Source organism: Triturus cristatus, chromosome 3_2, assembly GCF_964204655.1.
Source record: "Triturus cristatus chromosome 3_2, aTriCri1.1, whole genome shotgun sequence".
NCBI lineage: Eukaryota > Metazoa > Chordata > Amphibia > Caudata > Salamandridae > Triturus > Triturus cristatus.
The window spans coordinates 734591130-734606973 of record NC_140584.1 but is presented as its reverse complement, the minus strand read 5'-3'; the positions used below and the strand labels follow the sequence as shown (position 1 = coordinate 734606973).

The following is a 15844-nucleotide window of genomic DNA, read 5'->3' as shown; positions in this document are numbered from 1 at the left end:
TGGGCAAGAGGAAGTCCAAATTAGCAATCTGGCAGCTATGTGCTCCAATAGGTTAATGGTACATCTAGGATCCAGGAAAGGAGGATGGAAAGCTAAAGGAGCCACTGGAGGGGAATTCAAAGGCAAATGACTGATGAAAACATCTGAAGGATCTTTCTGTTCGAGTTAATCTACTCTGTAATTCTTCCCCCCATTGGTGTCCAGTGAATGAAAGACGTCTAATTTAAGAAGTTTGGAAGCAGTACTCTGGCTGAAACGAGTGAACCCATCTGAGTGTACAACCTCTGGGGCGTCTGTCAATCTGTCATCTGAGAGGTGTTAAATGGGATGCTGATGAAAGGGCTGCTCCTAAGAATTTAAATGTATTCACCTGTAGTGCTCAGCTGGGGTGGACAGTTCTACATGTCTGACTTTGGTACTGCTTTTTGAAATTCCTCAAGAGAAACCTCAGTACTAAATACATGCTCTCCATTCAATAACATTACTAGATGATGGGTTCAGATGTTTTCTGAATATTCAGACGTCTTCATCCAGAAGAGCAGCCTTGGGGCCGCTTCACAGCACATGGATCTGGAAAAGGAGTTATCTCACCCAATCTGAAGGGTTTGCTTAGCTGCATCCACCCCACCAGACCTCATTTACCATGAAAGACTCCTGCATTTGCATTTCTTGTTTTTGCCACAATCACTTGGGACAGCAGACCACCATATAGGTCACATTAGATCTTGACGCCAGACCACTGGGTGTGAATACTTTACAGCCCAAAATGTCCCAGGAATAGAACATTCTAACACTTATGTGGCTGTAAAGTGCATTTGGTTTACATCTGGTGCTTGAGGCATGCACTACAAAAATCAGGAGGGTAAAGTAAGAAGAAGAAAAAGCAGAATCCTAAAGAACAAGCTTGTTTCTTAACTAACTTCTTAAAAACAAATTAAGTCAACAAAGGTCTATCAAAAGGGGCCAAGATGGATCAGAAACATTTAAATACTGATAGCAGCACCTCTCTTTTGTGCCTTACTTCCAGAATATAATAACGTATGTAGCTTTTACTCAACCAATAGCAGTGAAACGTTCATGGACCCTGTGGCTCTGAACTTCATCCGATAGCCACAAAGCAGGAATGTTGGAAACCAGTTAATAGAAAGTATCAGGCTCATTTCATCCAAGTGGAATCCCTCATCTAAATGAAGAGGACAAATTGTCATTGGATTCTTCATGCTTCCCAGGACCATCCAAAGTGCCTTTGATCTAGGTGCTAAAACACCTTGGTGCCTCCTTACTATATATTGTCTAAACTAATGAAGTGCAAGGAAGGGTAGGAGACGGTGGAATGTACTACAAAAATATTGAGTTATTGGCCAGTAACTGTCATATAAAGTTACTGATAGTCAAGCAATGGATACTAGGAATAACAAATGAAAGAATCTGGTAGAAGATAAAAGTTAAAGAAAATACTGCCATGTGCAATTCCACTTACAGAGAAAAGAATTCAATTAAAGACAACGAGTCTTGATTTGTGCGATAAAGTATACTGCAGAAAAATAGTGAATCAGAGGGTGTGACAAACACATATTTACCATATGGAGGCTCGTTGAGAATGAGAGAAATTCTAACCACAAAGAGAGATAGGAAAAATCATTTTGATAAATATGGAATAATGGCGACCGTGTTTCGATCCAAGGTGATAGGAGGGTAATAATCAAAACAGGCAATTAACAACACCAGATATAAAGAGTGGAGAGAAACGAGACGAGGTACTTGATTTCTAAAAACTCAGAGGTTAATTATGTCCAGTATAAACAAAGAGGGGCTTACTTAATGGCTGGGCCACAGTCCTCAATCCTAGATGAATTAAGGAAAAAAAGTATGCAGCATAGTCTTGTGGGCACACCTGCACAAATGAGAGCTATACAAGCATGTTACCTACAAGTTAGGAGCAGGATTATTGTGGACATAAAACTCGAAAAGAGACATAAAACTGAGCAAGTAAAGCAATAACCGGCAAGCTATAGATGACTATAGGAGAGCTGCAACTACCCGTCTTGCACCAATGAGGACTTGCCATCTTTATTGCTAATTTTTTTCCTGCAGTATGTTTTTATTTTTATCTTTATCATGAGGGACTCACCAGATTCCTTCATTTTTGATTCACAGTATCCCTTGCTTGATTGATCATTAATTGTATGTGAAATGCACTGTCATTTAAAAGGAAATTTTAATACATTTTACAAGAATGACTGTTTTACCCAGAGCAGAGTCTGATATTTTAAAAAACTGGACAACACTGAACGTCGACGGGCACCGTTTGCCTTATGATGTGCTTGATAAAGTTGCTCCATTGTCTATTGATGGTGCTACAAAGGTTTTTGGTCCCCGGTTTACACCTGGATGTATTTCAAAATATGAGCAATCTGCAGAAGAAGACATCTATTCGAAGTGCAGAGTTTGGGCATAAGAGAAGTAACTGTGGTTAAATTAGCACATGCCATTGACTTGATAGCTGTAACACTTTCACAAAGCTTTATCCTGTGTAATACACATGCAGGGGTATTCTATGAAACAGTTATGCCACTTTATCCTGGCATGCATGCGTGCTTCATTCAAACAGGTTTACTCCTGTCCTCCCACACTTTTATGGAAAGTATAGAAAAGCCTTTGTTTTCCGCTCATTACCGTGGGGTTAGCATGATGGAAAACAAGCAGGGCTATTTGGGTCAAGTAATGTTACAAACACATAAACAAAAACAGCAGTTCGACCACAAATACTCAAACATGCTAAATATGTTGATACTGCTCAATAAACTGATCTGCAGTCGGCTTTTGTTTTAATTGATTTCCATCTATTCACTTTGCAGTCTACAAATACAAACCTTTCATTTACACATACTGCGGTTGTCAGATATAGTGTGATATGTGTTTTCCCATTGAAAAAAGCACAAGAAGACACACACAATTGCAGTATTTAGAATTATAACGCTAACACTAGCTGACTGCAATACTTTTTTTCTGTTAGCAGATTGCAAAGAAAGTAGGATTTACAGGATGTTGGTTAAGGTTTCACTTAGGTCTTCGAATTGACTGCCGGTTTGGAAGTATTTGTTGGTAGTACTGCTGCTTTACATGACACAAATTGTATATTTATTTAATTTGTGTGAAGCTCATTTTCACATGCAACATCCTATACCTACCTCATTCACATGAGAAGCTTCGATACCGTATAACTACAGCAAATAAATGAGAGAGAGAGAGAGAGAGAGAGAGAGAGAGAGAGAGAGAGAGAGAGAGAGAGAGAGAGAGAGAGACACCAAATTCACATTATATGACCATAAATGTGAAAGGTAAAGTCATTCAGTTAAAAAAGATTAGATGCGGGGGAAAAGGGCAGCATTAAGTAGTCACAGGACAATAAGTGTGCAGAGAAAACAGGATATAAATACATTGGCCAAGATTCAGATCTGCAAGACGTAGACAAAAAAAGCATTGCCTTAATTTGGATTTTAAAGGACAGTCAGGAACCAACGCCACAGACATCCACCTAACAAGCAATCTCATGGCCATCTCTTGAATGTTATGTCAGCTAAATTAATCCCTGCCTTAACTTTCGGTTCATTTATTTTCCGAGGGAAAGATACCAAAATAATCGACCTGCTGAAGGTTAAAGCAGTAAAGTCGTTTTTTAAGATCTTGACGTATATTGGCGAGGCACAAATTTGATTTGAGTTTGGCCTTCAAAGGCAAGATCTAGCGCGCCAAGCAGGATTTCTGAAATACTCTCAATCTCTGGTTTAATCAGAAACTGGATCTCCTGCAAATATTTGCTGGTTAACAATGATCAATTCTGCACACACTGGCCCATGGCGGGTGTACATGAGGGATTCGCTCCAAACCTTTTGCTTGAAGGATCTGTGGTCTGCCCAAGAGACTGCAGCTGGCTTTAATAGTTCTGTGAATCGTTAAATGATTTTTTTTCATTTCAATTGGAAATGAAGCTATAACAGTAAAAAAGCATGCTTGGTCAGGTATAAACTCTTATGAAGTCCTAGGTATGATACTACACTTTATCAGCACTTCCCTACCTACTACGAGATTCATTTTTGCGACTAAGACTTGGAGTTTATCCAACTAAGGCAGGTACACAGCTATGGTTAAAAGAATGGTCAAATAACAACTGCAGGCATTGTGGATATATGGAGGAAACACTACTTCACATAGTATTTGTCTAACTCTATTAAACATTCGTAATATTATGCTGAGACCTTATTTTTTGGAAGCAGGGGGTAAGAATGTGTCGCCAAGCACTGATTTTAGGTTTAATTGGGAGCTCTAGTCTGCTTATTTGTCGATTTGTAAAGTTTTTAGCTGAGGTAGAGAAAAAACTGTTAGCTTCAGACCCATGGCAGTAAAAGCTATGTTCTATATTTTAAACTACTTCCTAATTGAGGTCCTTGAGGTTCAACCTGTTAGTAACCAATCTATTAAATTAAATATTTCCAGGGTCAATTAAGAAATATTGCTAAACAGTGTGCACGTTGGCATATTTGCAAATTTTGCACAGGTCATTTGGTTTTCCTGCTAAAAATACCCAGTAAAATATTCAAAAGTCGTGGAACTGTGGATTTATGAACTTATTTGATTATATGAATTTTAACAAAATTATGTCATCAATATTGAATCTTGCTGCAAAGACTCGTCTTTGAACACCTGCCCATAAACAAACAACTGCACTTTTGTATTCAACCTGAATGATCAACCTTTTTTAAGCCATGCTGTTAAATTCATTATTTCCTATGCCTGTTACATCTTTGTATCTCCAGCTGAATGTCTGAGATTTTCCAGGGTCGATTAGGAAATATTATTAAACAGTATGCACATTGGCGTATTAGCATATTTGTATAGATCACTTGTTTTGGCTGCTAAGTAATGCGTAGTTAAATACTCAATGGTCTTGGAACTGTGGATTCATTAACTTATTTGATTACATGAATTTTAACAAATGTATATGTTATCAATATTGAATCTTGTTGCTAAGATATGTTCAGATATACCAGTCAATACACAAGCAATTGCACTTTGGTATTTTATAACTATTTTATTCACTTGCCAGTTGAACATATCGGACAAATGCATTCTGCATTTAAAATTGTTTATTGTAAATGTATTATTTTACATTTTAAGCCGCTTTTTAATAGAGATTTTTGATGTTTAGTTGTTGGCAGTTTGCACCACAGTGCAACTGCACAGGTTCTGCATATACTGCTAAGCATTGCACTTTATATCTGTACTATTTATGGTTTAAAATGATAGAATTCAAAGCAACAACGTTTTAATTGATATTTATGTAATTGTAATAATTGTAATTTCTCACACATCAAAACATTATCATCATCCAACAAGCAAGAAATAATCTGTCATGGTCATCTCGTTCTTTTTTTTCTCTTTGATTTTACAAATGGAAGGCATTTAATGTATACTATCATAGAAAGTCTAGCACTAAAGAGTAGTAAGCCCACACTACAATGGTATAAATCTATATGGTTTTGTAACTGTTATCAATATACTACTAACAATGACGAATCACAAAATACAATCATACAAACAAGTATTGGCAAAGGACAGACCGGCTGTCAGAATTCTGACTTGTCAATGCTTGTTTTAAATTTGTCAAGATTTTTATAAAACTTTATCTTTGAGGAGCTGCTGGGGCCTTGCCAATATGAAAAAACATTAGCTCACAGTAGATATTTTTGGCCTCACAAAGGACTCTTTGCCATAGTAGTTTTTTGGTAGTGATGAGAAACTATTTGTTTGTGGATGTTGTGAATGGGAAGAATGCAGTCACTCACCGTAAAATAAGCAAGCCAATGGCTGAAGTGGACTAACCTACTGATTCTTCATGCTGTAGTGTGGGAAGAAAAATATGAATGATGGAATGATGTAACAAAAATCAAATGAAGTGGAATATATATATATTCCTCTTCATCCATCCATCCATCCATCTATCTATCTATCGGGATATATATCTATTGAGATATATATCTCGAAAGGTCTCTAGGATAATGCACCAAATCTATAAACAAAAAGAAAGCAGTTTTCAAGCCACTGCAGTTGAGGAGCAGCCCTGTCCAATCCCCAATCCTGCTCAAGTGCAAGCACCGTTTAAAATTGGGTCTATTTCATGCAAACACAATAGCGACCAGCATGCCTTCTGAAATCCTACCCAGGTACTGGTACACAAAGCATTAAAAGACAATTGTATTTGTTTTTAGCTATTTAGACTAATTTTTACTCTTTCAATATTCATACATAGAAATATTATACATACACATATGCACATGACACTTGGTAAGGTCATATTGGGCTGGACAAAACCACTCTATATAAATACCTATTTGTGCACAGAAGCAGTAATATTTACATGGTCTGATCTGCACATCTATCTTGTGGTGAAGACTTCATACGTTTTCATGACATTTCTTACATTTTTACTATAAAATCTTCTATATATGCACCTATATGTACATGAAAGCAGCAATTAGGCCATTGGCTGGTATACTCACGTATCTTGTGGTGTGGAAGCATATTTCATTGTACAATGAAACATGTATAACAACTACTTAATCTCTATACCGTGAGAAACATAGTTGGTCATGTCTGAATAGAATGCTGTGGTGCACTGCTGTGTAGTGAGTATAGCTGTCATGTGGGAAAGATCCAGCTCTTGAGTAATCTTCTGAAAATAAAATGGTTGTCAGTGGATCTTATGTGTGTGGGTAGTGAATTCCATAGTTTGGCTGCTTGAACAGAGAAAGATTTTCCACCTTGTGTGTAGGAATGTTGAACTGGGGAGGCATTCGTTGGCATTATAGTAGCAGGCACCAGCGCCTAGTAAACCCTTGTGCACAGAGGTTTACTGCAATACTGAATGTAGGCAGGCACCACAAGGTGGGGGAAAGAAAACATTATTTACTTTCAACAGTTGGTTTGCAGTCTGTAGTGTTGAACATCACAAGCTGTGCACTATAATACAGTTTTTCAAAGTCTTTCTTTCATTTCATGATCACATACATGAGACCCATCCACTTTATTAAATGGTCTTTCAGTCGCTCAACTTCTACCAAGCTGAAGCAGTACTTATTAATAGGCATTAACCTCTTCTCTTTTTCTCTCGTAGGTCCAAATCTGCTTTGTACGCATTTAAATCCTGTTATGAATCAAGGAATCAGTAAGTGTGATCCTACGCAGTGACTGTGGTGGAGGGACTCATTTATCTCATGGAGGAAGTGGTGCTTTGCTGTACTCGTTGGCTGGTCGAATGGATGCCTCTGATGCCTGCCACAATGTGTCCAGTGTACATCCAATGTTGCGTGACATTTATGGATTTGTGCTCTCCCTCTGAGATGTGTGTGTTACTGTTCTTTGAATACTCTTCTTGAGTAGTGTTGAAACACCACTGTGCCTCAAAACCTCTAAATGTTTGCGGCTTTTTGGTGTCTCTTTTCGGATCAAACTATTTGGTGCTTGAAGGCCCAGTTTACGGTTGGGTTACCTCTCGAAGTCTATCACCTTATCATGGAGCCAAAGCTCTTTTAGAGGGCGATCCTCTTAAAGTTAAATCCCCAGTGCCTTTGCCAGCAGGTGTGGAGTTACTATGGCATAGGTGTAGTGTCTTTCTGGTTGGTTTGTACATGAGCCCTAGAGAAGAATGGTCTCTGGAGCTAAAATCCTCTCCATGAGCAGGCAAATGGATCTGCTCTCCTCTATTGACACATACAGGTCAATGTTTTTGTCCTCCTGGCCAAATTTGGCATCATCAAATCCCTCCTCAAAAGCATCCTGAGGTGACGAAGTAAACACCTGTTGTTCCTTTAAGGTGGACTGTATAACCTTCTATCTCTTTGATGCTGAACATTCTTTTAGAAAGGAAAATATTTCCAAATCGAAACTTCCTTTTTTAGAAGATGAACAGTGCAGTCATGTGTATAATTGTGTTAGTGCCCATCTGGCAATCTCCAGTGTCAAGTACTGTTTTGTACATAAGCATCATTATTCAAATTTCTTTATCTATTAGTTTGCTCAACTGACCAACATTTAGCTCCTTCCTATCACAGCACAAAGGTTAGGAAAATTGATCACCACAATTCAGTTACAGGCCGACTTTATTGCAAGCAACTGCAATTTAGTGACACACGTATAGAGCCAGTAAAAAACAGTCTGCAAAGAATAAGGTGTAAGGAATTGATTTTACCAGTGACTTCTTGTATCTATGTTTACTTAATTTTCATCACATGCGCTCCTTAGTACTAAAGAGATTTTTGGAACGTAGCAGTATTGACTCATCCTCATAGAACAGCATTAGAATATTTACTTATCCTATAGAAAACAAGCACAATTCATTAGAGTAGCAAAAGTATATATGCAAGTTTTTATGCTTAAGCCACATAACCTCAGCTTTGGGAAGGACATTTGAAGAAGTTGCATTTGGCTCCAGACGGCGATGTGGTAAGGACTTGAGGTTCTGCAGTGTAGTGAAGACGTCAAGCACTTGGATCTGACTCGAGAGGGACATCTAGTAACTTTTTGTGGGTCTGTAGTTTTGTGAAAGACTTATTAAGCAGTTGCTTCTGACACAAGAGTGACACCTAGCAAAGTCTTGAAGGCTTGCAGTCTTGTTAAAGACTTCCAACCTGTTGCTTTTCACTCAAGAGACACAAATTAATGGCCTTGAAGTACTGCAGCTATACAAGAGGCCAGACAAACTGACTTTGCCAATGCTTGCTATACAAATGTAAGGTGATCTGAACAGTGGGAATTTAAGGATCTCTCATCACATGTTGCAAAAGGTGGGTGGAAGGTCTATATTCTCATAACACTCTTTACAAGTCATGTGTGCCTTTGATTAGTGTGTTGAATTATTCAGCCGAGGTTAGAACCTTTTCAGTGATGTAGAAACATTTGCTCACCATGTAATGGCTAGCACATTTCAGAATAAAATACCAGCTGCATTCATCTGACTAAATCTAAAACTGAACAATACAAAAATCTATTGTACTGTGAACTGCAATAGACACAGCATAGGATGTATTTATGTATGCGATACCACATGTCTGCGTGACAACTATCTGGTTAAAATAACAGGCGTTCTGCTTACATTTAAACACTATACAATCTTATTGTCTGTTGTCAGTGATATCATTGAGAATGCACCATCTAGTGTGTGATATTCATGAAGTACTTTGAGGCAAAATGAGACTGATGCTGCAGCATCAGTCTCGTTTTGCCTCAAAGCTTCAATTCTCCGTCACAGTTTGCAGACGTCAGAGAGGGGAAGTTTCAGAGATTTTTCTGTATTTGCTTTAAGACGTGTGTGGCGAGTATTTGGTGATATATCTGGGTTGAAGAGAGCTGAATCAACACCTCTAATTTACTTGCACAAGGGAGTTGAATTCATGGAGCCCCTTGAGTGAATGTACTCACAGTATCGATCTCTGCTGGACCAACAAACCGTTTCACCTCATCAAATTCTTCTGGAGACATCGGTAGTAGGTTGTCTGTTGTCTGAAGCCTGGATGGGTGGCTAAAAGAAGAGGAAAGAGAAGAGTGTCTTTGAGACCTTTGCTTTGGAGTAACGGGTAACAACCATTCCGTCTGGCGGAACAGCCTGAAACAGGATGTTCACAATGCAGGGGACGAACATTTAAAATTCCATCCAAATCTTTTCTTTGCTTTCCTTTCTTAATGTTTTGTTTTTAATGTTACAATTAATTTTGTTAATCACCTTTTTCCTGTGTCTGAATAAGGAAACCTTCACATGTTGTATTTAGTATAAAAAGCTTCACTCATTAGCTTCATTTATTTACCTTTCAATGAAAGGTCTTGGCAAGCCCTACTGACATTTAGCACACAGTTACTGAAAAATTATACAATATCGCACAGCTTTCACGAAAGGCAATATATAACAGCCATCATAGGAAGAAAGAATTTAAATACTGACATAGCACTGCGAGAACCAGTGTCTGTGCTGTCTAATGTAAAACAGTTATTTGTAATGGAAATCTTTTTGGAGTATAGTATCTTTCCTTCCGCAATTAGCTCCACACCCCTCTTCCAGTATGTCTCAAGGAGGTGCTGTACTAAGGCCTCCATCACCTCCTAGTGGTACCCTGGTATTTCGACAGTAAACACCCCAAATGTATTGCTCGCCACTGGATGGTTGCACCATCAGCAACACGTTTGTCTGCAGCATGGAGTCACGTTATCGGGGGAGGAGGAGTCTCCTGTAGCCTGGGTGCAGGCCTGCTTCTTTGCAATATGGACCACTAAAGAGTTGGTGTGATCTGTCCTCTTATGTAAAGGGGGTCATTAGGCAAGGCCTTAAGCATTTTCTCTATCCGTAGAATGACCACCTTGGCCCTGGCCGGCTTCTTAAAGTGGCTGGGGGCTCACGTTAGAATGCCCTTGAGCATTTGGACAGTATGTTCTATCTTACAGAGAGTCTCCACCAGAAAGTCGGCTTCATCCTGTAGGACATGCATGTAGACTTGATAGTGATGGGCCGCTAATAGAATGATAGCACGATACACAGTGGCATCATTCAGCGGAGATGGTTTGGCTGGGTAAGGCTCTGGTCAGGATTGCCAACTAGGTCGATGTTGTACGTTCCAGGGGTCATCCCCAACCACTACCCCAGCAGACTGGTCATAAGGGTCTCCCTCCCTATAAGGGCTACCTGGGTCAGAGAAGGAGTGTACTGGCCTCTAAGGAGATTATGGAAGAGGGGGAGGGGTGTGGTGAAATGGCTGTGGTGGAGGAGAAGTTGGTGGTGATGAAGGCCTGGATGCGGGAGGCTGTAGAGCAGGGCTTGTAGCCTAGCCTTTATGCTTCTTCGGCACCAGGTACCATGGTGTGCAAAGGCGAGTTCATCCTCCAAAACTAGTCTCCAATTCCTGGGAATTGGGGTAGCGTGATCAATGGTTTCCCAGAAGGCAGCTTAGCAGTAACATGCCAGTTTCTGGCTGTATGAACGATTTTGTTTGGAGTAGATTTGCTCAGCCAGTCAGTCAAGAATGGGTGTCTCAGACTCTTCTGTAATTGGTGTAGAAGGGGCCCTTGGGGTTGACTTGTTGCTTAGTTTGGGATATAATTTTCGTGACAATTGTGGGCCAGTAGGGGCAGGATGGTTGCTTTTCAGGCAAGAGTGTGTTGTGGTTTGACTTCCTGTGTTAGGATGTCCTCGGCTCCAAAGCCATTTTTCGATGCAGACAGGAGCCCAAGGATTCTGTGGCCTTTTTCTTGGCCTTCTTAGGCCTCGAGACCCACTACTTCACAAGCAGTACTCTAGCTCCGCATAAGGGATTTTGGGTGGGCAGTGAATCGCACCACGGCTCGGAACTGGTGATAGTAATAACAGTCCTTGGTGGCTTCTTCATGAAAAGCCCCATTAGTGTCAACATCGAAGGTGCTCCATCTTGATTTTCTCCCTAGGAGGCTCTCAAGGACAATATTTCAGGTTGGGCCTCAGTTTGAACCCTGGGGCACTGGAGGAGCCCACCTCTTCTGCCTAGATGCCGAGCCGTTTCTGTTCTCCCAAGATGTCGGGCATTTCAGAAAATGACTGCTGCTGTATCTTTAAATGCGCCCAACAGCTTTTATTTTAGCACACCTCAGAGTATTTTTACGACAGGCAGGGCAGAAGTCATAGGTTGACTCGTTAGGGTCAGGGGGAGAGGCTGAAGTTGTAAACGACATGCTATTCCGCCTACTGAAATTTAACATTGCATCTTGGAATACATTTGAAGGGTATGCATTTCATTACAGCCTTCCGGTCTACATTTTTGGAGGTGAGCTCCACGGAGATCAAAGAGGACTTGACCGAGCCTCGAACCAGGCATTGTCTACCTGGGTGTCGAGGCAAGCAACAGCGGTTCATCAAAGAAGAGCGATGTACCAGTAGGGAAAACCAACGCAGCGATTAAGCTCCAGTCATCAGTCTCAAGAAGTAGATCAATCAGGCCCAAAAAAGCTACAAGAAGCGTGTTGATCTCTGAGCCATTTCTGTACACATTCGAACCCCATGTCAGAAAAAACAATCAAAGGTGGAGTCAGTGCCCACAAGCATTGGTGACTACAGGAGAAGTCACAAAACATCCTGTGACTCAAAGCTGCTCCTTCAAAGAAAAAGAAGGTGTAATGTCCGAGCCAATAACTAGATGGAAGGAGTATGCAAAGCTTGTATCTACAGCCACACATGGTATGAATAGAATGTTACCAAAGGTAAGTAAATAGTTCTTTTGATGGATATTTCTAACCACAGAGTACTCGCCTTAGGACAGCACGGTGGCAGCACTCTTGTCCCTGTTGGAATGGGCTCTCAGACCTTCCAAGGGCTGTCTCTTGGCCAGTGAGTAGCAAACTTTAATGCAGAGGAATAACATCTCAACAAAGTTCTGCACTGCATTCCCTTTCTTCGCTCCGCAGATTTCCACAAAAAGCTGATTGTCCAATCCATTGTCAATGTAAAACCTTAAGCCCTGTTGGGGTCCAACTGATGGTGCGTCTCTTCTTCTTTTGACAGGTTAGGGGGAGTGAAGAACACTACCCAACGTGAAAGGGATTCACAACTTTCGATAAGAAGGATTCCTGACTCCTCAGAACCAACTCATCCAGGAAAAAGGTGGTGTAGGACAGTTGCACTAAAAGTGCCTTAAGTTCACACAAACAATGTTAATTTTATTTTAAGCTCATTAGTGCTGGATGCATCACAGTCCTTGTGTTGCACAGCAGAGGCAAATGGTAAAGGCAGAGCCAATAGTCTCGAAGGCGAGACCTATTGGCTTTGCCAATGCTTGTTCAGTGTTGGCACAACACTCCTATGATTCTGAGCAGACCAGTTAATTTCCCTATGTATAAAAAAAAAGAAAAATATATAGCATATGGGAAAAAAATCCTACCACATAAAGGAAGCAATTGCACCCATGTCTATGTCTTAGTGAAAATACATTTGGAAGCAGATAACATCTGTTGTCACAATAAAAGCAGAAAACATCTGTTGCCACAAGAAACATCCCATTCGAAGGAGAACGGGGATTCTTTGAAGAGCATGTGGAATACTAAAACATAGCTACAAATGGCAAGAGGTTCAACAAGGACAACAGAAAAGAAGTAAGGTAAAATGAGTGCCTCAATCACAGCACAACAGCAATCAAGCTTAAGCAATCAGTGCTTGCTCCAGGCTCCAGCCTAAAGAGGAGTAAGTGAAGCCAGCACATGCTGACCAATTAGAAGGCAGCAAATAAGAGTGCCAATGAAGCCAACGAATGTTAGGCAATGGAAGGGTTACAAGACCCTTGTTGTATACAATATCTCTCCCAAGCAAAAGCACATTCAGTCCATGCTCTATAGCAGGCAAGACCGAAAACACACCCTAACACCAGTTTTCAACAGTGTCTCTGCATGAGTAAAATGTCTCAAAATTTCAAGTTGTTCATTTTAATCTTTCAAGCCCATCAGCAGCTTGCGTGCCTCTAGGCGGAAAATCACACCTTAATTTTGACAAAAGACACTGGAGGCCTACACATCTGTCCAGCCAGAAAGCACAGCTCTTGTATAGTCTCTAGCTTTACCCTAGTTTAGCTGGCACTCCTGGGGACAGATTACATAGCCGACCAGGAGGTCACTGTCTGCCTTGTTCTGTGATAATTTGCACCATGACGCAATTTACTAAAAGTAAAGTACTTAACGCCATAGATGTGTCATTTGTAAGTACTGTAAATAACAGCCATTCCTCAATTTATCAATATGAGAAAAATGAGAGGCTGAGTTGTCTACACTGACAACGTACTACGTTTTTGTGGTGAAATGCTTATTTATTCAATTTCTTTTAGAGGACCCACAGTGCTGTCTTGCATAAGCCAACATTTATTTTTTTATTTTATCTGCACGAAGAAAAACTCTCGACAAGACAAATCTGCTCAATTGTTCTAGTGCTAAATAGTACTTGTTGCAAAAAAAACAACTGTGTTAAAATAACATAGCATTACAAAGTGTTTTGTGGTGCAAAATACAGCCAAGGAACAGTGCAATGTTCTGTATTTTTCCTATAATCTCGCGCATTCTATTGGGGGTTCTCTAAAACAGTAGCCTTTCCCCCAGCCTACGGAAATGCTGGCATTACCGAGGTGCAAAGCAAGGGCAATGGCAAATAGGTCTCACCTTTGTGATCTATAGGTTTTGCCAATGGTTTTTAGCCACGCTGCACAGCATATGCTGTGCAGCATAGCTAAACTAAAAAAAACAAAAAATAAATCCCTAAGACACAGCAAGCTGTGTCATTTTGTAGGCACACACACCACACATGCACGTGCCTACACAACGACACAGGTGCTTTTTTTGTTGTAAGTTAGCAATCTGAATTGGATTTATAACTAAAAAGAAAAGAAAACACAAAAAAGTACATATATTTTTTAATCGGGCAGGCAGAGAAGAAGGGCAAACGGCAAAACCACATGAAGGAGTGTGCGGGGGACGATCAAGTAACAAGGGAAGGAATGAGAAAGGATCAAGAGGGTAAACAAAAGTAACGTGGAAAGGAGAGAGCGACAGCAACACATGAGTTGGTGGAAGCAATGGGGAGAAGCACACAGGCAAGTGCAAGAGGGAGGGGGCGGGGAAAGCCGTCGGGCAACAAAGAGCAAAAAACATAGTTCAGGGAGAGAGACTTACACAAGGAAGACGGCTCAAAAACACATCTAATCTAATGGCGTGATTCACACAACAGAAAAAAAGCAGAACTTAGAAAGCAAGCAGTGACCGCAGTGAAAGCAGCCAATCAAAGAGATTGTAAACAGCTAATGCTGCTAGGGAGGAACAAACACTAAATTGACAAGCTGAGCCACTAATAAGAAGTAAGCAAATTACATTGACAAGGAAAGCTGACCAATGCTAAGCAATGGGAAGGCTCCAAGCCCCTCTATGTCCTTGGTAAGCTTCAATATGCCTCCCAACAGACAGCACATACACAATCCAGTAGGCTAGACTTAAAAATAAAATTATAGTAGTTCATGCAATCAAGCCCCAGTTTTCCTGTTTCAGTGAGTGATCTTCTCAGAAGGTCATCTGGTCTCATATGACCAGGAATGGTGCAAGGATTTTCACTGCTGCAGGCATATTAGAAATTTGAGTGCCCAAGAGAAATGTTATAATTAAACACTGCCAATTTTTCTTTATTGAAAGAGCTTCTTCATTGATCCATTTTAGCGGGTGTGGTTGCTCAGATTCTTGAGTGGGTTAATGGCAGAATGAGTCAAATAGTGAAATGCTGGATGGATGAGTACAACGACAAGTGAATGAGTATATGAACGGGTAAATGAACAGAAGGTCAGATGGCTGGATAAACTGATGGGTGTATTGGACGCCTGGATTTATAGGTGAGTGAGTGCAAGGATGATTAGACGGGAATGATGATCAATGTATGTGCATGACTGCATGACATGCATGCATGGCAGGAGGCTATTCTCCACGATCATAACTGCTTCTGACTTATCAATTCCCTTGCTCATTTATCCACCCTGCACCAGTCACTCCCCGCCTCATTCCCCAGGACTGCCTAAATTCATCCACTTACATAACCCCCACTTGCATTGACTTGCACGTACATACAAGACCCACACAAACACAAATGAACTGTCTCATGAATTGCTAAACTCTTGCAATAATAAAAAGGCAGACCTTTTGGCTGTACCAGTGCCTGTTATATTTAAATTGACAGACTGTAAAGACAGACTTCGAGCTCTAAAACTGCCAATTTAGGAACCGTACTATACACGCTAGGGCATTAATTTAACAT

At 40.5% G+C, this 15844-nt stretch overlaps 1 protein-coding gene across 3 annotated transcripts in view; it reads right to left on the bottom strand.

Moving 5' to 3' along the window:
* STAT1 (signal transducer and activator of transcription 1) overlaps positions 1–15844 on the bottom strand; it is a 543237-nt gene that overhangs the window by 105214 nt on the left and 422179 nt on the right. For 2 of the 3 annotated variants that reach the window (XM_085648786.1, XM_085648789.1), the window contains exons 23-24: positions 9478–9577; positions 3192–3224 (exon numbers count right to left, since the gene is read on the bottom strand). In XM_085648786.1, coding sequence (XP_085504912.1) covers positions 3192–3224; positions 9478–9577 — 133 coding nt within the window. The remainder of the gene's footprint in view (positions 1–3191; positions 3225–9477; positions 9578–15844) is intronic. The other variant, XM_085648787.1, reaches the window with a different exon arrangement.